This window comes from Dromiciops gliroides, chromosome 5, assembly GCF_019393635.1.
Source record: "Dromiciops gliroides isolate mDroGli1 chromosome 5, mDroGli1.pri, whole genome shotgun sequence".
Taxonomy (NCBI): Eukaryota; Metazoa; Chordata; class Mammalia; order Microbiotheria; family Microbiotheriidae; genus Dromiciops; species Dromiciops gliroides.
Window position 1 is genome coordinate 22686449 of NC_057865.1, and position 23549 is coordinate 22709997.

Sequence of the window (23549 nt, forward strand, 5' to 3'; positions counted from 1 at the left end):
GAGGGGCTCTGCCCTTTCTTGGCAGAAGTGGGCAGCTTGTCCTTCCTTCTTAGAGGAGAGGATGACCCTTCCTGGTAGCTTCTACCATTTATCTTTGACTCGTCCACATAGACTGTGAGAAATTTTCCAGAAAGGATGGAGAGACTTTTACAAATTGTTTTGAAGGACTGTGTTTGAATTCATTTGGGGGCCTGGGCTGTGGGGTCCCAGCATGTGAATGTGCTACAAGGGTATTGAGCTGAAAGAAACCCTGACATGTGAAATTCAGGGAGTGGGTGACAGATATGAGCTGACTCTGAGGGACAAAGAAGGATTGAAGATGTCAGCGAGAAGGATGGGATCAAACTGAACGTTGTCTGGTTTTGGCTCTGCAGAAGAAATGAGGAAACAGACCTTCCTCATATCCCTGGACAGAGGGGGACTCTGGGGACCGAGAACTACTGATTCAAACCCAAGAAGACGATTGGAACCAGAAGTTCCTTGGTAGCCTAGGCCAGCAACATTTCCACAGGGAGAGAGAGGGAAATAACCTGAGAGGTGGCCACAATCAGGTGATGTTTTCTTATTAAAGACTCATGTGCTTTTGATGGGTCCTCGACTCTTACCGGGATAACTTTCTGAAAGATAAAAATTTAGTGTCTGCCGTCAATTTTTATGACCTGGGGAAGAGCATGGCTTGACTGTGAATTTTCATTTAGAAAGGGTTGGTGAGAGAATTTGCTTTACTTGCTCAGATGTAGGGTGCCATTTGGTTCTCCTGCCCATTTTCTTTCTTTCTTTCTTTCTTTCTTTCTTTCTTTCTTTCTTTCTTTCTTTCTTTCTTTCTTTCTTTCTTTCTTTCTTTCTTTCTTTCTCTCTCTCTCTCTCTCTCTCTCTCTCTCTCTTTCTTTCTTTCTCTCTCTTTCTCTCTCTCTCTCTTTCTCTTTCTCTCTTTCTTTCTTTTTCTCTCTCTCTCCCTTCCTTTCTTCCTTCCTTCCTTCCTTTCTTTCTTTTTTGCGGGTCAATGGAGGTTAAGTGACTTGCCCACGGTCACATATCTAGTAAGCGTCTTAGATTTGAACTCAGGTCCTCCCAACTTTAGGACCAGTGCTTTATCCACTGTAACACCTAGCTGTCCATCACAGAGGGAGGCAGATAGTTCAAAGACCCTTGGAGGATTGTCTCTCTGGGAGTTCATATGCTCCAGTGGGTTCAGTTACCATCTCTGTGCAGGTGATATCCATCTCTGCATATTTAGTTCTCAACCCTCTCCTGGGCTCCTCAGCTCACTACTAGATGTATCCCCTGGATGTCCCATAAGCATCTCAAAACTGAGTCCAAAGGACAGCCTGTTATCGCCTCCAACAAAACCTGTCAGAGTTTCTAAGGTTTAAAAAAATGCTCTATCCTCTCCTTTTTATTAGGAAAGAAATGCTGTTTTTTTTGGTTTGGCATAAGAGGCGACCTCATAGGAACAGACTGTTTTTGTGTTAGAAATTACACATTTATTTTCAAGCAAAAATGTGTTGTTGTACAATAAGGTCATGATGGTATTTTTGTAAAAGTATGTTCGTATTTGTACTCTAAATGGAAGCTAATTGGCTTCTTTCCCTCACTACCTTCTCCCTGAAATGTTACAGTGCCTTTGTATCTAAAACAGCTGGTTTGTCACACCAGTCATCTAGGAAATCCTTCACCATATGGCTTAGGTTTCAAGGATAAAGCAAATTCCAGCCAACCCATCTCTCGCCTCACAGATCTGTTCTTTGCACCATATGGCATTCAGACACAGAATCACTGTCTGAGGTAGGGATTGGCTAATCTGTTTGGAAGGTTATAAGCCTGTTACCCTGAAAAGACTGTTGCTGCAGCATTCATTTAATGGGTGACTTTTTAGTTCTTTGTCAGGCAAGGATCCCAAGTTGGCCAGGCAGAATCTTCAGCCTTCTGAAATGGAGAGTTGGTTGCCGGGTGTTATACTAGAGGTGATACAAGGTATTGACTCAAGGAGAGTCCAGCGTGGGCCTTAGGACTGTAGGCATGCACGGCATCATCCCAGCCCCAGGGACTGGAGCTCTCCAGAGGGAGGCCCACTAACCACAGATTTACCTGCGTCTGTTTTTTGGTCAGCTATACCCAGGTCACCTAACACACCCACACCTCCCCCCCCACTCCTCTCACACACACACACACACACACACACACACACACACACACACACACACAGTACCTGCCTCAGATATTCCTTCTTGGTGGATTTCAGAAAAACATGGAAAGATTTACATGAACCGATTCAAAGTGAAGTGAGCAGAACCAGGAAAACATTGTCCACAGTAAGAGCAACATTGTACAATAATCAACTATAAACAGCTTAGTTCTTCTCAGCAATGCAGTGATCCAAGAAGTTCCAAAGGCCTCATGATGAAAAATACTATCCACCTCCAGAGAAAGAACTGATGATGTCTAAATGCAGATAAAAGCATACTGTTTTTCACTTTATTTTTTATGTTCTCCCCACCCCCTCTTTTGGTCTGTTCTTCTTTCACAGTCTTTTCCAGGCCTTCAAGGTGTGTCTCTCCCAACCCCAACTTCGTCTCTGTATCCAGTCCTCAATTATCCATGTCACTGTGGCTAAATGAACTCCCTAGCTGGCTCTGAAGTCTCATTTTGGTCTGCACCAAACTTCTTCCTAGAGGGATGAAAAAAATTCATTTGAAATTTTATCATTTCTGTTCTTGTCCCCTTTAGTGACTGAATGTAAAATGATTAACAGGCATGCAGAGGGATGCAGGAGGGGTCTGGGTCAGCTCCTAAATAAGGAAGGCTTGGGGCAACTAGGTGGCGCAGTGGATAGAGCACCGGCCCTGGAGTCGGGAGGACCTGAGTTCAAATCTTGTCTCAGACACTTAACACTTACTAGCGGTGTGACCCTGGGCAAGTCACTTAACCCCAATTACCTCACTTAAAAAAAAAAAAAACTAAGGAAGGGTTAACTGTACCCAACACTGCCAATATCTGTGACATCATGTCTTGATAATGGTCTTCAGTGGGAAATCTCTTTGGTCCCCCTACCTCTGTTGAGTGTTGTGAGCAATATATAAATGCACATAGATGCATGTCCACGTATGAATCCTAGGTGCTGAGGTCACCTACCTTGTCTGCTTCCTCTTAGGGGTCTGCCGTTAATGGAGTGTCATAAGGGAAAATCACGTTGGTCAAGGGCCGTTGCATAGGACAAGACAAATTTCCTCATTGATGCTAGATTTCCCCAAAAGGACATTTTTGCCCAGGGATGGGGAAATAGACTGTACAAATGAGTGCATCTGGCTCAGATATTTATGGAGGTATTTCGCTGCAGTATGGCTAATTTTAGGGTTGTTTATTTATACCCTGGGTTGGGAATTACAAATATGAGAGGGCTATTCATTTTGCCTTTTAAAAGCATTTCCATTAGCATCAGAGGCAGCCAGGTGGTGCACTGGGCTTGGAGTCAGGAAGACTTGAGTTCAGATCTAAACCTCAGACACTCACTAGCTGTGTGACCCTGGGAAAGTCACATAATCTGGGTCTGCCTCAGTTTCCTCATGTATAAAATGGGTATAATAATAGCACTGCTCTTGGATTTGAAGGTGAGCTGTTATTACATAGTGAAGACTGTTACCTTGGACATTGTAGGGTCCCATGTTTTTACTCTCTGGTTTGCCAGCACCTTTTGTATGTATCCTCTTGTCATTTGACTCCATGCATGGCGCTTAACATCATGAGCCACCCCAACCCAGCATTTACTCCCTAGCCTAAGTTATAGGCTGGTGGTGAGAGATCCAAGATTAGAGCTGCAGGGACCAGAAAGATGGAGGAGGAGGAAGGATGTAGTGGCTGACACAGTCGCCCCTTGTGAGCAGGGATTATTCCATTCTTTGTCCTTGCATCGTCTGGGCCGAGGAGAGGACCTGGCTCATGGTGAGTAGGTGCTGAGATGATGAAGCTGGTCACAGTCAGTTTCCCTTACAGTTTCTGACTGTTGGTGCTCGTGTTTCTATTAAGTCATTTTTCTAAACCTTCAGTAAACTGAAGTAAGCCATGTTATTATTATTAATAATAATAATAATAATAATAACAATAATAACAATAATAACATTTACATATTGCCTTAATGTTTGCAAAGCACTTTAAAAGTGTTAGCTCATTTGATCTTCACAACTATGCTGGGAGGTAAGTATGGTTTTAAACCCCATTTTTTTCAGTTGAGGAAACCGAGGCAGGCAATCATAAGGTGACTTGCCTAGGGTAACACATGTGACCCATGTCTAAGGCTGATTTTGAGCTTTGGCCTTCCTGACTCCCAGGTATTAGATACACGAGGGACGATCTCATGACATGGGGGGTGGGGTTGGCTGAAGGGAGTTGGAATTAAAAACAGGCATATGACTGTAGCAATCATTATTCTGAAGGCTATGTGCAAGGCCCTGTTGGGGAGGAGCTTGGTTGGTTTTTTAGTTTGTTTATTTTTTTTGGTGGGGCAAAGAGGGCTAAGTGAATTGCCCAGGGTCACACAGCTAGTAAATATCAAGTGTCTGAGGTCGGATTTGAACTCGGGTCCTCCTGAATCCAGGGCCAGTGCTTTATCCACTGCGCTACCTAGCTGCCCCTTGTTGTTGACTCTTGATGTTAAACAGCAAAGTCATGGCAGAGCCTTCTATTCTTTTTGTTTTTTTTTTAGTGAGGCAATAGGGGTTAAGTGACTTGCCCAGGGTCACACAGCTAGTAAATATCAAGTGTCTGAGGTCAGATTTGAACTCGGGTCCTCCTGAATCCAGGGCCAGTGCTTTATCCACTGCGCCACCTAGCTGCCCCTTGTTGTTGACTCTTGATGTTAAACAGCAAAGTCATGGCAGAGCCTTCTAACCACCCAGTATAGATGATGTGTAAGTCCTCATGTGTAGAATACGATTGAGACCTCCGACACTGAAGGCCCAGGCACACTTCTGGGTGTGATGAGAGTCTGCGCCCTTTGAGACTTCTCTGCTTGACAGGGAACCCCATAGGGGCATGTTTGGGTTTTCTAGCCAGCACCCCAAATTCAGTGCACATGCCATAGTCCAGAGCTGCCTCTGGTTCAGAAATAATTGCTCACCTCCTTGTCTGGAGCCTGGACAAACAAGGATATTGGGTATAGTTGAGATTTTAGAGCAGCTGTTGGATCTGTTTGTTGCCTTGTAGGTGGGGTGCCCAGTAGCCCCCCGTAATGTCCCTTGGGACTTAGCCTACTATAAGACCAGAGTCAGCAGAACTGGCTCCTGCTGGGAATCTCTTCATTAATTGTTTCTCTTTTTAATTGTAAAGAGACTGGAGAAATCTGGGCCTGTGGAGAAGGCCTCATTCTGACGTTCCCCGGAGATGTAGCTTGTTCATCCGTTTGGTGTCAGACTGGTGGAGAGTAAGTCGGGTGTACAACATTTATCGCGTTAGATGATGTGATGAGCGCTACTTAGTAGGTCATTAATCATTCTTCCCAAATCTCCTCCAGTCCTGGCTTCTTCCACTGTTCTGAAGCCAGCATTGTTCCAACACTTGCCGTCCATCCTTTACATCTTGTTTCAATCTTGTACCCAAACCATGCTCTGGGTCGGTCATTGGCCCTGTCAGTAGCCCTTTCTGGCTCCCTCTTGCTACCAAATGAAACTCTCACCGTGGTTCCTTTTGTTGCTGTTGTTCAGTTGTGTCTGACTCTCGGTGATCCCGTTTGGGGTTTTCTTGGCAAAGATACTGGAGGGGTTTGACATTTCCTTCTCCAGCTTAGCTCATTTTACAGAAGAGGAAACTGAAGCAAATGGGGTAAAGTGACTTGCCCAGGTTCATACAGCTAGTAAATGTCTGAGGCCAGATTTGAACTCGGATCTTCTTGACTCCTGGCCCAGTGCTCTATCCATTGAGCCACTTGGTTTTCCTGCCATTGATCCCTACCCACTTTTATAATCTGATGCTCTGTTTTTCTTCTTCCCACATAATCATGGCTCCGTGAATAACAACAGCATTTACACAGAACTTTGAATATGTCTTCTTTGTTTCTCAGGACAACCCTGAGAGCTAAGTGCTATTATTGTCCCTAGTTTACAGAGGAGGAAACTGAGGCAGGATTTGAATGCTGGTGTTCTTGACCCCTCTCTCTGTGACTACCCCAGCCCCTGCCTGGCTAAGTCAGGCGACTCACCTTTTTGGTTTCTGTACCTTCCTGCACGTTGTCCTATTCACCTGAAATGCCCTTCCACACCCTGTGTGTGTGGTCTGGCTCTGCCGCCACCAGCTCCTTCCTGAAGGCTTCTTCCCTTGTTCAGGGAGGCAGGGCGAGGTGGTGAGAGCCCCTGGACCAGCATCCCTGCCAGCAAGCACATCTGCTCCCTGCACTGCCTGGATGAGGCACGTCCCAGGCTGGGCCCTGTTCTTCATCATCTCCTCTCTGTTTCTTCATCTGTAAAATGAAGGCTTTGGGAGCTGTCCAGCAGTGGGGGATGGGTAAATGGTGGTGCATTAGTGGAAGGGATACTCTGATGTGTGTGCCTCCAGGCCCTCCCTCCAAATCCCCCAGAGACCTCTCTGTCCATTCTTTCTCCTTTATTCCCCCCACGTTATTGTATGAACAAAAGGAGATTGGAATGGATGGGCAGAATGTTCTGGTGGGGGCTGGGACTGGCATGACCTTCTGAAGTGCAGATTGATTCAATTTGACAAGCATTGATTAAGGAGTTCTCATGTGCCAGGCACCGTGCTTGGTATCCAGAAAGAGACCCTGCCCTCAGGGAGCTTATAGTCTAATGGGGCCGACCCATGCAGGCAGATCTGTGCGCGACAAACAGGAAGGAATGAACAGAGGAAGGGCTTGGGACGACTTCCTGTCGTCAGGCTGGGGAGGTCAGCGGTTGGGGTCCAGGCATGGCGGCCGGCCCGAGGGAAGGCCCTGAGCCTGGTTATTTTCCTGGACTAGGCTCTGCTCACTTCCACCTCTCAGAATCCTTGGCTTCTGCTGAAGTGTCACCTCTTCCTCGAGGCCTTTCCCAGAGAAGGGACTCGATCTGTCTGGTATCTGTGTGCACACGTTGTGTCCCTGCCCTGCCCAGAATATAAGCTTCTTGAGAGCTGGGAAGGCTTTGTTTCTGTATCCTTAGTGTCTGGCACACGGGGACTGCTTAATCAGAGCTTATTCTTGGTTATTAGTGGTGTCCAGCGGTAGGTTTTTAATAAAGATTTTCCAAAATAAGGGGTTGGGATTAGGTCTTACTTGTTTTCATGGTGTGTCACCGTCATTAGGCTGTAAACTCCTTGAGTGCAGGGGCTGTCTCTTCCCTGCTCAAATGACACCTCTGATGCATACTTATATCCGTGTGACCTTGGGCAAGTCACCTAACTTTTCTGAGCCTCGGTTTCCTCATCTGTAAAATGAATGCGTTGGTCCAAATCACTTATAGGGTCCCCGTGGCTGTGATAATGGAACCCTAGACCACGAAATCCATTTTCCAGTTATTGATGTGTCCAGTGTGGACGACACACGGAGCACCCGTCCTCCTGTGTGTGTGTTTTCATGTTGCTGGCCTCTCGCTGGGGTGGGCTTGCGTCTTCAGCACATCTTAAATAACTTTATCGAGGAAGATACTGGAAGGGGAAAAAAAAAAAAACAACCACCACATTTGGTTTTAAAACCAAAGGATCTAGACTAATAGAAAAAAGACATATCTCGGGCGGGGTGGGGAATATATATACACATGCATGCATGCATACATACATACACACATATACATGCATATATATACACACACGCATAAACACACACACATAAACACTTGACACATAACACACATATATGCATATACACATACATGCATACATGCATACACACATAGTAGAAAAGCAGGCATTCGTTTCTGCTATCTCGCCACACACAATTGTGGCTTTCCCTCATTATTGGGGGGGGGGAATCCCTCACTGATGCTTGGTTTTCACCTTGTCTAAACCCTTGGCTTTACTTGACTTAATTATTTTAAAGTTCTCTGTGATGAACAAATTGGAACCATCTTGAGCATTACCATTACTGAGGCCTAGGAGAATGTACTCCCAGACAGCTTGAGCTGTATTGATCTGGGTGTCAGAGAAGACTCTTCCAATGGCTTTTTGGGGGCTGAATCATTCTCCAAACAGCCTTTCTGCTGCATGGGTTGTTTCTTGAACTGCAGACCCGCCTTCCCGCCCCTCAGCGCTGGGCATGGGTGGGCTGCATCTCACTCCTCTGAACTGCGGTTTTCTCTGTAATGCATGAAGCCGTTTTTTTTTTCTGTTAAGTTATTTAAAGCTGCTGGGAAGATCTTCGGCCCAAGTATTACAGGAATGCATCTTGGGTCTTGTCCAGCTATAAAAGCATAAAGCCTTTCTTATCCTGGCTCTCAAACTCAGAGGCTGCTCTTTACTAGACTCATGTGCACAAGTGAGGGGGGTCACATGCATGCCGGACTTAAATAACTCGTTTGTTTTGAGCTAGAAATGTTCCATTTTTGGGTCAGAACCCCATCATTGCACCACTAAAATGTATATATTATAAGTTTGGGCCTCAGTCAGTCGCTAGGCAGCTGTTGAGCACCTACTGTGTGCCAGGTGTTGGGGATGCACAGAAGAGAGTGAGGCAGCCCGTGCCCTCCAGAAACTTGCATTCTAACAAGGTGGGGCAGGGAGAGGTACCCTATGGATGATGAGTGCCCCCCCAAAAACTCACACTCACACCCAGACACACTCACCCTCTCACACCCACACATACATGCAAAGGCATGCACACACTCACACACCCGCACACACCTGCTTAGGCCCACACTGACACCCCACCCACATGATGTCACCAAGCCTCCGGCTCCATGTACCACACAAGAGGTCGGCAAAAACCCAGGGGTCTCCTCTGTACTATTGGGAAGCTCCTGGGGATCATAGAATTAGAGCCACACCAGGCCAATGTGCCTGTTTTGGAGATGAGGAAACTGAGGCTTGGGGATGTCAAATGACCCGGCAAGGCCGACGCCAGCAGAGCACAAACCACACTGAAATCCAGAGGCAGCTTCTGGGCTTCTGGCTTCCAGGCAGGAAGGGCACACCGTGAGGAAGTGAGATTTCCCTCCCCCCACCCCCACTCTGTATTCATGGTGTAGTATAGGAACCGATTAGACTGTGTGTTTATTTGCAGTTGGGAGACAGGAGAAAAGCGTATGGAAGAGCTGTTAATGTAGGCGCACACGCACTGAAAAGTCTTAGTGGGAAGATGGCGGGAAATGGACAAGGTACAGAAGACTAGGGAAGGCGATAATTGGGTTTTAGACATGCATTCAGGAGAAGAATGGCTTCTATAAAGGCCTGCACTGGCTTGATGGGGCTGCCTCAGTCCAGGGTCTGAGATGAAAGTCTAACCCAATATGCCGTGTGTGTGTTTGTGTGTGTGTGCGCGCGCGCGCACGCGTACTGTTTTTAGGACTTGAGGCAGGATTTGAACTCAGGTCTTCCTGACTTCGAGTTTATTGCTCTGTTGACTGCGTCTAGCTGACTCAGAGGGAAGTGACTAATGTCCCCATGAGGGTTTGTCCCAAGGGTGAAAATGTCACCCTAAGATACCATTCACGTAACTGCCCACCGAGCTGAGATTTGATTCCTGATTCAACGGGCCTTTCTCTGGACTTTGAAGATTCACTTGAAAAGTATTTCCATATTTTCTTTCTCCCCTCCCCTCGTTTGGCAAGGGTGTCTTCTCCCAGGCCTGGACACCCCAGTCCGTCCTCGTGGATGGGTTGGTATAATGGCAGGAGCTCTGGATTTGGGATGAGAGGCCCTGGGTTCAAACTCTGGCTCTGCCCCGTACTACATGACATCGGTCACTCTGGGTGGTAGTTTGCTCCCCTGTAAAGTGAGGAGTGCCCTACGACGTGCTTGCCTGGGCTTTCCTGAAGGATGCAGATGGAAGTTGGCACCTGCCAGATGTCCCCGAGCAGTGACAGTTGTTCTCCTTGGTGGTTGTTAGGCCCCCTCCCCACATCCCTGTTCTGGATATGATGTCCAGTGGTGGGAATTTCTGCCTAAATGGAGACTTGGGTTTGCACCAAGGGACCCGCCCCCTTTGGGGGACTCGTGGCGTACACAGGAACCGTGGACCAAGGATTGTGGGAAAGAGCCCTTGGCTCAGGATTCCTCTCTTCTGGGATGTTTGTGTGGGCCAGGTGGTGTTTCAGCAAGCGCCCCGAGTTCAAAGACAGGGCTTGTTCTCAGAGTCTGGGGACATGTGGGGGTCAGGGACCCTGGACTACTTGACGTGAGGGTTCTGTCCAGCTCCACATTTGTGAGTGTACATCCATAGGGATTCGTGGGTGGGCACAGTGGTCTCAGCCTTCATTCCCAATCACTGGCCACCTGCCTTGAGTCCAGTTCTCTGCTGCCCCCAAACTATAAATCAATGAGTACAAAAATAGACTTTAAAAAAGAAATGGAGGGGCGGCTAGGTGGCACAGTGGACAAAGCACCGGCCCTGGATTCAGGAGGACGTGAGTTCAAAGCCGGCCTCAGACACTTGACACTTGCTAGCTGTATGACCCTGGGCAAGTCACTTAACCCCCATTGCCTCACCAAAAAAGAAAGAAAGATATTAGCTACTGTCTAGGAATCTGCTGGAATCTCCCTGTCTCAGGAGGCCATTGAGAGAGCAAGTTACCCCGTCCCAAGCCACAGAAAGTCTAATAATAATAGCTTCCATGGTGAGTGTTTTCTGGCATTATTCACATTTTCTCCATGTGAGTTAGGAATGACAGTGCTTCCTTGCTGGATGTGTGTTTTTGGGCAGAGCATCGTAAGCCTCAGTTTCTTTATCTGTTAAAAAAAAAAAGCGTAATAAGAACATTAGTACTTCCCTCATGGGATTTTTGTGAGCCCAAAAGAGAGAATGGGTGTTAAGGTACTTTCTTTGCATGCCTGTATAAATGTCATTTGTCGTCAGGGTGCACAGCTCTCTGGGTCAAAGGGGAAGAAAATGTATGGACGTTTCTTGCATCATTGTTGGGTTTTCTTTGTGGGGTAATGAAGGTTAAATGACTTGCCCAGGGTCACACAGCTAGTGTCAGGTGTCTGAGGCTGGATTTGAACTCAGGTCTTCCTGAATCCAGGACTGGTGCTTTACCCACTGCGCCACCCTAGCTGCCCCGAATCATTGTTTCAAATGATATCCTCAAGTGCTGGGCATGATTCTCAGTTCTGCCCCCTGAGAGGCATTGTGGGGTAGTGGATAGAGAGGCAGCCTCGAAATGGGTGAGACCTGGCTTTGAGTGCCAGCCTCTGGTCTCTACTAGGGGTGAGACCCTTGAGCAAGACGCCTTCTCAGTGTTCTGGGGAGCAGTCCAAGATTTTTAGGCTGCAAAGAAGCTGCTAACCTGATGGCATGGAGGTACTTTCCTCACCTGGGACTTCTCAGTACCAGTCTCCATTCCTGTCTTATGCATTTTTGCTCATTTGAAGGATATGAAGTGGTGACGCTGTCACTTTAAATTGTTGCTCAACTTGAAAAAAATTTCAGGTGGCTGTTGGTGGTTTGCTTTTCTTTTGGAAATTGTCTGTAGCCTCCTTGTCTTTGGGGATCTGGGGCAGTTTTGTAAAAACTAGGAAAGGATCCGTGGCTTCGGGACGGATTCAGATCTGTAGTAAAATATGAAAGTTTTTAACAGTCGGTTAGGATAACTGAAGGACGCCAGTTTTTCAAGGACCACCCTTTTGGGGAGGAGATGAACAGTCCGCCTGCTGCGCATGTCAGACTGCCTGCCGGGTGCAGTCCGCCTGCTGCGCATGTCAGACTGCCTGCCGGGGTTTTTTTTTGACTTCCGGGGTGGAGAGAACGGAAGAGGCCTTTTTGCCTGCTTGGCGGGACTCCTGGCGGCGCAGGACAGACGGTCTCCCTCACTCCAAAGGTGGCCTTTTTTGGTTTGGTGAGTTTTTATAAGAAATATAGACTAAGCCTAGATTTAAGACGATTTCTACTGTATTTCTACTTTCCTATCCTTCTAATCAACAACACCTTATATACAATAAAGGCTCTATCTAGAAAACCAGAAGCTTCCATTTACTAGTCTGGGAGATAAATTAAGGGAAAAGTTAAGTAGGGGAGATTTGTGATCTAATATCCAATTTTAAATTTCACAGTTTGGCGACCCCGAAGGGACCTTAAGGACCCTCCCACCCTCCCTAGTTTGGCCATAAGCCGGCTAATTCGGTGGATTTTCCGAATACCCCCCCCCCCCCCCCCCCCGCCACGGACTTTCCCTTTGTCTAATCTCCCTTAAAGACTTTAAGCCTCTAAAAGTCTTGCTTTAAACAGAAAAGCCAGCCCAGTTTAAAGGGCAAGATGCTCGAATATTCTACTATCCCTTTGATTTTTCTCATCGGAATGTATTGGGACAGCATAACGTCCCGACTTAGAGGAATAGTTTACTCAATGGTCCTTCAAAACATTATTGGTTTTTTCCTCATTCAGGCAGCAAAAAGTTTTTTGTATAATAGTATAAGTGAGAATCTTTGGGAAAATACGTTTAATATAAGTAGAAATTTTATGCCTGCAATTGAAATACCTTTTAATACCACATCCATAGTTCATACGACTAAGGATTTTATTTTTTTTGGGTTTTTTTTTGTCTTGTTTTGTTTTTGTTATTATCATTGTTATGATATGGGGGAAATTCTCACATATGGAGAGAGTCCTCAAAATGAAATACTCACATATGGAGAGAGACCTCAAAATGAAATTCTCACATATGGAGAGAGACCTCGAAATGAAATTCTCACATATGGAGAGAGACCTCAAAATGGCTGTTTCTACTAGAGATGATCCAAGTTTAGAATCAGATCAACAGAAACTACTCCCTCTGCAGGAAGCTATAGAACATAGTAAAAAGGGAGTGCCAATTCAAGTCAGAAAATATAGCCCCTTTAGACCAAGTGACTTGAGCGCATGGAAATCTTTCATCCCTAGTTTTGAGAAAAATCCAAACACTGTAATTTCACAGTTAAGGACTATATTTAATGCATATCAACCCAGTTGGGCTGATGTTACTTGCCTTTTGGAAACTTTACTGTCCCCAACTGAGATTACAGATATTATCTCAGCAGGAAATGCCCTTGTTGCGAAAGGTAAGGCCAATGTGGAATGGCCTCTAAAGGATCCAGAGTGGAATTATAATGATGATAGGGATTTCCAAAGATTAAAAGATGCTAGAGAAACACTTCTGAAGGGAATGGAATCTTGCTCTAGAAAACCGGAAAACTGGCAGAAATTTTTAAGCCTACCTCAGGAAGCTAATGAAAGACCAAACAGATTTTATGATAGACTTTGTGAGGCCGCTAGACAGTACACCAGATTGGATCCAGTAGATTTAAGAGATTCCTATATCGTTCTCAACACATTTGTTTATAATTCACTGCCAGAAATACGCAGATACTTTCTGAAACAATGTCCAGACTGGAGAAATCTCACAGTAGATAGAATTAAGGAACTTGCAAATTATGTCTTTGACTCACGTGAGGAAGATCCAGATCACCCTAAACAGAGCATTCTGGCACCAGCGATTCCTAGTCAGCCATGTGAACACCGGAGCAAGGACACTAAGGTGTGTTGTTACTGTCGTAAGGAGGGGCATGAATTGAGAGAATGTAGGACTTGGAGAAGAAATTCTAATTCTAATTACAGGCGAAATCAAAATAGAAATAGATCTTTTCGGAGGAATACAGAAAGGCAGTACCAGAATAATGGTAACCAAGGTCCCCCTCAGAAGAGGACACAGGAATGACGGTGTCTTGGGGAGGAATGGAACATAGATAATGAAAGCCATATATTCCCAGATCCGGATTTTTTGAATGCACTTGTGCCAGTCCATTCACCTCCCCAGAGTAATGAACCACATGTCACCTTAAAAGTGGGGGAGACTTATTATGATTGTCTGCTAGACACAGGAGCCTCTAAATCAGTATTAGTAAGCAAACCAGATGCTGGGTGTAGACCTGTAGGATTTTTGAATGTAGTGGGAGTCTCAGGAAAGAGCCAGAGAGTGGCAAAATTGAATCCTCGCATGGTATCTATGGGGCCCTTAACAGTAGAACATTCATTTTTACTCATGCCTGATGCCCCTGTAAATTTATTAGGTCGTGATCTCCTTTGCAAGCTTAGAGCAACCATATCTTGTGCTCCAGATGGGGCTGTCTCCTTACAATTGCCAGAGGATACTGTTCATTTATTACCAATTTTACTTACAGAAGCTCAAGGAACAGCAGGGGAGGTATCCAAAATCCCCTCTGACATTCCTGAGTCTTTATGGGCCTCATCCCCTAATGAGGTGGGGCTCCTTAAGTCTGCCATGCCTGTTACCTTTAAAGTTAAGGGGGGACCACCCCCCTCCATTCCACAGTATCCATTGTCTAGGGAAGCAATAGAAGGGATCACCCCTATAATTGAGGCTTTGAAAAGCCAGGGTATTATTATTCCATGTCATCACTCTCCATGCAATACTCCCATTTTGCCAGTTAAAAAACCCAAGCCTGGGCCAGATGGTAAACCTGTTTATCGCTTTGTGCAAGATCTTAGAGCGATTAATAATTATGTTATTCCTAGACATTCTATAGTCGCAAATCCGGCTATGATAATTTCCTCAATTCCCTATGAATCTACATGTTTCACAGTGGTAGACCTTTGCTCTGCCTTTTTCTCCATACCAGTACATGAGGACTTCCAATATTTATTTGCTTTTACCTGGAAAAATAGACAGTGGACCTGGACTAGACTCCCACAGGGATTTGTAGACAGTCCCACATTATTTTCCCAAATTTTACAGCAGGATCTGGCCTCTATTACCTTTAAAGCCTCCACACTAGTACAATATGTTGATGACTTACTTTTGGCCTCTCCTAATGCTGAAATTTGTCAGGAAGATAGCCGTCACTTACTGCTGGAGCTGCACAAGAGAGGACACAAGGTTTCCAAGACAAAGGTACAATGGTGTTTGCCCCAGGTAGAATATTTAGGATTTATTTTGGCTGCTGGAACTCGCTCTGTCTCTTCTAAGCGAGTCCAGGCCATTCAACAACTCTCTGCCCCCACTACTAAGAGGCAGTTGAGAGCCATTCTGGGAGCAGCTGGGTACTGTAGACAATGGATACCCTCTTTTGGTGAAATTACTAAACCCCTCATAGCTCTTACAAAAAGTTCTGTTCCAGACAGTTTACAGTTGGATCCCCAGCATCTCTCAGCCATAAAAGAATTAAAACGGGCCTTGTTATCAGCACCTGCCCTAGGACTGCCAGATTATAGTAAGCCTTTCACTCTCTTTGTGCATGAACAAAGGGGGGTGGCTTCTGGAGTCCTGACTCAGTCACTGGGGCCTAACCAGCGTCCTATAGCCTACTATTCAATTCAGCTGGACCCTGTAGCGGCTGGAGTGCCACCTTGCCTTAGAGCAGTGGCGGCCACAGCGCTTTTGGTAGAAAAAGCCTCTGATTTGGTCCTAGGTAACCCTCTAACTGTGCAATGCCCTCATGAAGTGGAGGCTCTCTTACTACGTCACAGGACACAAGCCTTTTCAGATCAAAGGCTGGCTAAGTATGAAATAACCCTGTTAGGTAATGAGAATATCACTTAAAAACGCTGCACAGTTCTTAATCCAGCAACACTACTCCCTAATTTACCATTCTCGGGGGAACCGTTGCATGACTGTGCTTCTTTAGTTGATATGGCTGAAAAACCCCGTGATGATCTTTTTGATACACCTTTAGAAAATCCTGATCTTGTCCTCTATACAGATGGTTCCTCATTTATGAGAGAGGGAACCCGTTTTACTGGAGCTGCTGTAGTTTCTGATTATGACACCCTCTGGGCAGCTTCTCTGCCTTGCCATTTTAGTGCACAGGCTGCTGAACTTGTGGCTCTTACACAGGCCTGTAATATAGCCAAAGGTAAGAGTGCCACTATTTTTACTGACTCGAAATATGGCTTTGGCATATGCCACTTTATTGGTATGATTTGGCGTCAACGAGGCTTTCTAACATCCTCGGGCAAGGCTATTGCCAATGGGGACCTTATCAAGGACCTCTTAGATGCCCTGAAACTGCCTTCTTCCCTAGCTGTTGTACATTGCCCTGCCCACACAGGGAATAGTGATCCTGTTTCAAAGGGAAATGCACGAGCCGATTCTGCAGCCAAGCTTGCTGCATTAGAAGCTCCTGAACATGTATTTAACCTTTCACCTTCTGAGGATATTCCTTCCAACCTAACCTATGACGATTCTGAAGTATAAAAGTGGAAAAAGAAATTTAAGGCGAAACAGATCAATGGCATCTGGGTGTCTCCGGAAGGTAAGCCATTTCTTCCCCGGAAATTCTACCACCAGGTATGCCTCTCTGTTCACAGAAAAGGCCATTTTGGTACACAAGGCATTGTAGACTCTATTAAGAGAACCTGGATAGCACCAGGTGTGACTAATACAGCATCTCGAATCTGCTCGGGCTGCTCCACATGTCAGTCTTATAATCAGTATGCTTTTAAGGCCAAAGCTTATGGAGGGCGTCCTCTAGCATATACACCTTTTGAGCACTTACAAATTGATTATATTACTATGCCAAAAGCAGGACATTATAAATTTTGCCTTGTTATAGTTGATCAGCTCACTCGGTGGGTGGAGGCCTTTCCCAGCCCCCGAGCCACAGCTGCCTTTGTTGCCAAAATTCTCCTTAAAGAGATAGTACCTCGTTTTGGCCCACCAGCCCGCATCGATTCTGACAAAGGCACACATTTCACTGATTCGATTTTATCCCAAATCTACTCTTTCTTGGGAGTGACTCCAAAATTCCACACGCCCTACCATCCACAAAGTTCAGGCCAAGTTGAACGTATGAATAAAGAGCTTAAGAGTATGATTGGCAAATTATGTACTGAAACCCATTTGAAATGGCCTGATGTTCTACCATTGGCATTATTCTATCTACGAAGTAGACCAAGAGGAGAACTTCATATATCTCCTTATGAAATGCTTTTTGGTCACCCTCCTATCCAAGCTAAAACTTTTTCCCCAGTTTATACATCACTGGTGGGAGGTGATACTTCTGTTGCTTCCTATATACAGGAATTACAAACCAGGCTACGTGAACTCCATGAGGCAGGAGCTGTGGTCCAGGCAGGACCATTAGACTTTTCATTGCATAACTTCAACCCAGGAGATAAAATATATGTAAAGAATTTTCAGAGAACCAGTGGAACTCAACCTGCCTGGGAAGGACCTTTTCAGGTATTATTGACAACTCCTACTGCCATTAAAATTGGTGAAAAAGACTCATGGATTCATTGCTCTCATATAAAGCCTGCACCATTCATAGGTGAAGACATTTCAGATAGACCTGAGGTAGACGCTAAAGAGGTAAAAACCCTAACGATAGCAACTGTTAAAGAGCAAAGAAAGTTCAGAGGAAACAGGCAGTTCCCATTTAAGAATCCCACTGATCAGTTAAATGCTTTGGGACTCAGTCTTCGTAAAGTATCAGGAGACGGAAATTGCCTTTTTAGGGCTTTAGCAGACCAGCTAGAAGGTCACTGTAGAAATCATCTCAGACACAGACAAGAAGCTGCTTCTTATATGATTAACCATAGACAAGAGTTTGAGTCTTTTATAGTAAATGACTCCCCTTTTGAAGAATATGTTGATGAATTAAAGAAATTTGGAAAGTGGGGAGGAAATGATACAATTGTAGCATTTGCTAAGCAGCATCAGCTGAATGTTGTGGTTCATCAATTAAATCAGCCTTTATTGAGAATCAGTGGCACAGACAAAACTGATGCTAGAGAACTCCACATTTTCTACCATAAAGAACATTATGACAGCATTAGAAAGATCAATGACAATTCAGAAACCCCTGCCACTTTGGCATGCAGAGAATTGGGGAACCAGTTAAAACAATGTGGCATACCCCAAACTCTAGCAGCTTAAATACCTTAAAATTTAACAAGCATTTCCTTCCACAGGCAAAAGCACTGAAGCACATGGCCTAGTTTTCTGGCCCACCTCAATTTCTCCCACCCTTTTCCCTACCCTATACCTATTTTTTTTTTAATCCTTTTTGCTTTTTGTTTTGTTTTGACTTTTGAAAGGCACTGAAAAGACCTGGAATTCACCACACCTTTAAATTCTTTAAGAGCACAAAAGGGTGCTTAGCGAATCTTTTGCCTTTTATTTTTGGTTTTTGGTTTTGCTTTTTTTTTTTTTTTTACTTTTGTTTCTTTTGCTTTTCTTTAAAAACCCGATTTTGTAAACTAAGTGACTTTTCAAAGACATTTTAAGTATATGCTATTGAATATCGAATCTTGCTAATTGAAGTCTTATTTCTTTTTGATGAATTAATCACCACTTTAAGTATCTGCTACTGTTATACTAGAGAATTCATGTATAAGATGATGTGGTCTACTTGCTAAAAGAAGATTATGTAATAATGTCTAAAAGAAGATTATGTAACAATGTCTAATATAATCAGCTATTTACATTCATTTATTATTTATATGTCATTATACTCTGGGTATGGTTTGGAATTATTGTATATATCACTAATATATTCTCAGTTATGCAGCATAGCACACATTTTTACCATCATATTGTCTTTGGTGAAATTAATGAGATTTCAGAAATATGGAAACTTATCATTTCAGAGACTAACTTGCTGTGAACTCTGATGCAGGCCCTGGAGAGAATATAAGGAGAGACAGGTATACATAAGTCCATGGTTTGCTTATGATGGTGACTATGTAGAGCACAATTACTAGGCACAGTCCAGTATTCATCCTCTCTCCCTCCTAATTTAACCTAATTTAACTGAACTTATTTATCTTTTTATCTCACTCAGTTGAACTCACCTGTGGCCTAGCACAATCACTGGCTGTCTCGGAACCATGAGATATGGTATGATAACCTTTCCATAACATTTTCAGGTGTCATGAACACATACTAAATTTGCTTTGATCCAGACACATGGTGGTAAAAAGTGTTACTGATTGCAAAATGCTATGCTAAGGTTTAGTTAAAAAAAAAAAAATACAGCAATTCAAACAGTTAAAGAAGAAATCCAGCTTTCCAGACCAGAGTCCAGAGTCCAGAATCCAGACCAGAGTCCAGAATCCAGTTTTCCAGACCAGAATCCAGTTTCCTCCTGATGACATCTTACCACTTCAAGAAGACAAGAGAACTCAGAGACTTTATATGAACTGTTTTGCTTTATTAGCTTTTACTATCTCCTTTCTGTTATATACTATCTGTAACATGTACTCTCTGCAGAGGCTCTCCCTTTGCAAGACAAATGTCAAAGCGTCGGTTCATGAGGAAAGAAAAAAAAATCGCCCCTCTGGACAAAACTTTCCTCTCTTCCTTTTCTGTATTGTTGTTCGCATATTATTAGTCAGCAAAGGTTATTATATTCTTTTTACTGTTCCATCAAGGAAACATTCCATTTCTTGAGGAAGCAAAGGGGGGAAATGTAGTAAAATATGAAAGTTTTTAACAGTCGGTTAGGATAACTGAAGGACGCCAGTTTTTCAAGGACCACCCTTTTGGGGAGGAGATGAACAGTCCGCCTGCTGCGCATGTCAGACTGCCTGCCGGGTGCAGTCCGCCTGCTGCGCATGTCAGACTGCCTGCCGGGGTTTTTTTTTGACTTCCGGGGTGGAGAGAACGGAAGAGGCCTTTTTGCCTGCTTGGCGGGACTCCTGGCGGCGCAGGACAGACGGTCTCCCTCACTCCAAAGGTGGCCTTTTTTGGTTTGGTGAGTTTTTATAAGAAATATAGACTAAGCCTAGATTTAAGACGATTTCTACTGTATTTCTACTTTCCTATCCTTCTAATCAACAACACCTTATATACAATAAAGGCTCTATCTAGAAAACCAGAAGCTTCCATTTACTAGTCTGGGAGATAAATTAAGGGAAAAGTTAAGTAGGGGAGATTTATGATCTAATATCCAATTTTAAATTTCACAGATCCCTTCTGTGGCCCCAGGGACTGGCCGGCCCTGGTATGCTGGCTGGGAAGCCCAGTGAGAGGGTGACCCCTTGGGAGCCTCAGTCTCTTCATTTGTAGAGAGCCTCTTCTCCTCCCTTCTCCCACAAAGAGAGCGGTTTTTACCGTTAGCAGGAGGAGGACCAATCCATCATGGCTGCTGGATACACGGATCCGCCCGCTCCGTCTTCCTAAATGAATTTATTAGTCCTCTGTCTCCTGCCCCTTGGGTTAGGCAGCAGATCAGTATTCAGTAGAGCACGCAGTCATCCCTAGCCCGAGCGAGCAGCTCCTGTGTGATAATTCTAGACCCCCGTCCTGAGGGAGCCGCCTCCTTGGTGGAGGTTAAGTGGGAAGAGGCGACCCCCAGCATGGGGTTGAAGGGGCCTTGCTCTCAGACCTCGCCACGCTCCATATCCACCAGGCGCTTCATTTCTGTCCTCTCTTCTTGTTGGGCATCTCTGCCTCTCTTCTTGTTTTCACCCTGTGTGACAGAAGTACAGAGTCACACAACTAGAAGGAGCGTCAGGGACCATCCGAGTTGGGCCTGTCTGTCGCCTTGGCCACGTCACCCCTCTGGGGTTGTGAAGGGGTTGACAGGACCTCCAGGGTCTCTCTGCTCTGGGTGTGCGGGCCCGTGGTGCCTGTCCCATCTTCAGCGTCTCTGAGCACCGTTCTTCAGGCTCCGCTCATAGACCCCCTTCCTTGAGCTTCTTGTTCCTTATTTAGATAGCAGCTGTTACCCAGAAGTTTCTTTCCCCTTAGCTTTGCCCCTGATGCAGTGGATAAAGCAGCAGCCCTGGATTCAGGAGGACCTGAGTTAAAAATCTGGCCTCAGACACTTGACACTTACTAGCTGGGTGACCCCGGGCAAGTCACTTAACCCTCATTGCCCTGAAAAAAAAAAAAAAGAAAAGAAAGAAAGAAAACGGGCTCAGGCCTGGTAACCAGGGCCTACCCTCCGGCATCCCTGCTGTGTGTGTGCCCAGTGATTAAGTTGGATTTCTGGCACTTCGATATGAGAATGATGGAATCACAGATCTGCTTTGAGGGGAGGAAAAGGAGGTTGGCAGGGTGAAAGATGGCCTACCAAGCAGGAAGCCACATTTTACTGGTGAGTAACCAAGGCCTCCAGAGGTGAAGACGGCCACCTTTAGTGAGAGAGGGAGTAACCATGCCAGGCAGGATTTGCACTCAAGTCCTCTAGATTCACAGTCATCATTCTGCGCCGGCCTGGCCTGTCTCTGGGTCCTGCTCAGTGAGATGGTAAGAAGCCCAGGCACGTCCTGAGGCCAGGACAGGTGGCCCCCTTTTATGGGGCCTCAGGGTTTCTGATGCCCGCACGGAGCTGGGCATCTCTGCCTCTCTCTTGGGTCACTTTTCTTGCATCTCGGGCTTCCTGGGCACCTTCTGGTCTTGTCCATGGGAAGTAAAGTGGGGATAACAGTGACTCATTCTTCCCTGGTTATGTGTGTGCACTTTGCAGACTCGAATGTACAACACAGACGTAGGTGTTATTATTATTTTCATCATCTTTACCTTAAGCCTTGCTCTCAGAATCCTGGGAGGAGGCTAAAAACAAAGTGCTTTTGGATGGTTTTGTCCAGAGTTGGCTGGCGGCAGTTGGGTTTTGTCCCCCGTGCCATCCCTCTGCTTGCCTTCTTAGAGCGGGCCCTCTTCTCTCTGACTCCAAACCTTAAAAGTCCTGATAAATCCTCCCTCATTCTCTCTTCCTTTGCTCCAGCCTCTAAGGATGGGATGACCCTTCCCTTCCTAGTCAAGGCCGGCCCTCTCTGCTCTGGTCCCTGATCCCAGCCCCTCCTGTCTCCTGGGAACTTAATCCTTCAGTCATTTTCCTCTCTATGTCATCTTCTGTTCCCCCTTCCCTTCCTGACCCTCCCCTGCCCCGGCTCCTTCCCCGCCCCTTCACACCCACCTTACCCGTACTCCCCCCTCCCCACACTGTCTGTGTTCCCTCTTCCTCCTCCTCCCTCCCTGTCTTCCTTCCAGATGACCTCATCTTATCTGTCTCCCCCCCCCCATGTCACCTTCCTGAGGGCGGGGACGTTAGAAATGTTGTCCTCATCTAGCTCTCAGTCCTTGGCCCATGACAGGTGCGCAATCATCACTGGCCCGATCCAGCTGATTTTCATAGACTCTGCCGAATCGCTGTTTTGTCTCCTAGCGGTGAGGATTCTGTCTGTGTCCATGGGGCATCTGGCTGTGAAAAGGGTCTCAGATGGTCAGACTTGGGTTGGCACACTTTCCTTGGCCCCCGGTGTCCCAGGCCCCCTCCCCCTGTCACCTAGCAGGGGTGCCCATCCCTACTGAGGACCCAAGGGGCCAGAGTGTTCCACAAGATGGATGGACGCTTGGGATGGTGAATGACTTGAGGGAGCTAGAGCACTGGGCCTGGAGTCAGGAAGGGCTGAGTTCAAATCCTGCCTCAGACACTTACTGGCCGTGTGACCCTCTGATACTCCTCTGACAGGGCTGGTGTATGGATCAAAAGAAATCCCGTATGTCAAGCTCTGGGCCATCCTGAGGCCCCTGTAAACACTAGCTGTTACCACGGGGATTGTTATTTTCTTACAACTCTGTCTAGTTCCTGGGGCCAGCGTGCCATCCTCTGCTCTCAGGGCGTGCGGGAATCCGGCAGCCGCCCGCCTTGCTTCTTCCCGGCTCTGAGTTTTTGGTCCCTTGCCGGAACAGAGCTGCAGAATTGGTGCCCGTGGCCACCACCGTGCCTTCTGGGCCAGCCCTGACCCACTCCCCTTGTTTTCTGACTTGTTGACAGATGATGAACCAGGTGGAAGGGCAGCAGAAAACCCTCGTCCGAGCCATAGAGGCCTTGCCAGGCTCGGGCCCCCTCACGGCCTTAGATCAGGACCTGCTGCTGCTCAAAGCTACCTCGGCCGCCACCCTCAGCTGCCTCGGAGAGTGCCTGAGCCTGTTACAACAGAGCATACACCAGGTGGGCCAATATAGCCACAGGACAGGGCCTTCAGGTAAGATGGCAGACCCCTCCCCGCCTTCAGTAGCTTACCCTCTCCCTTCCTGTTCCCTGCTGGGCTCTAGGCTGCTGGAGGGCAGGGTCTGGGCCCCTAGCCCTGGGCCTCACCCAGAGAGAGCCCTGTGGTCAATGCTTAGTGACCTGATGTAGGTGATCTCTGAAAATGCTCTGTGTGTGTGTGTGTGTGTGTGACACAGAGAGAGAGAGAGAGAGATGTACAGACAGACACAGAGACAGACAGACGGGGAAGGGGACAGAGGCCTGCCATCAGCTTACTCCGGGGGACTGTGCTCACCCTGCACTACAGCACCCCTCAGAATATTTACACGGTTTCCCTCAGATATGCAGCCTCTAGAGTAAAGGCAGCGTTTTGAATTCTCCATTTCTTCCCATCGCTGCACCTCACCTGGGGCGTGAGGGGAGGAGAGAGGCAGGAAGTTAGTGTCCAGGGTTGGGAAAGAGAATGAGATAAGCTGGTCAGGACT

The 23549-nt window shown here is 46.2% G+C and overlaps 1 protein-coding gene across 2 annotated transcripts in view; it reads left to right on the forward strand.

Annotated features, from left to right (window-relative positions):
- The window catches only part of OSBPL10 (oxysterol binding protein like 10), a 233233-nt gene that overhangs the window by 114345 nt on the left and 95339 nt on the right, over window positions 1-23549 (forward strand). For both annotated transcript variants that reach the window (XM_043965396.1, XM_043965397.1), the window contains exon 5: window positions 22849-23059. In XM_043965396.1, the coding sequence (XP_043821331.1) occupies window positions 22849-23059 (211 nt within the window). The remainder of the gene's footprint in view (window positions 1-22848; window positions 23060-23549) is intronic.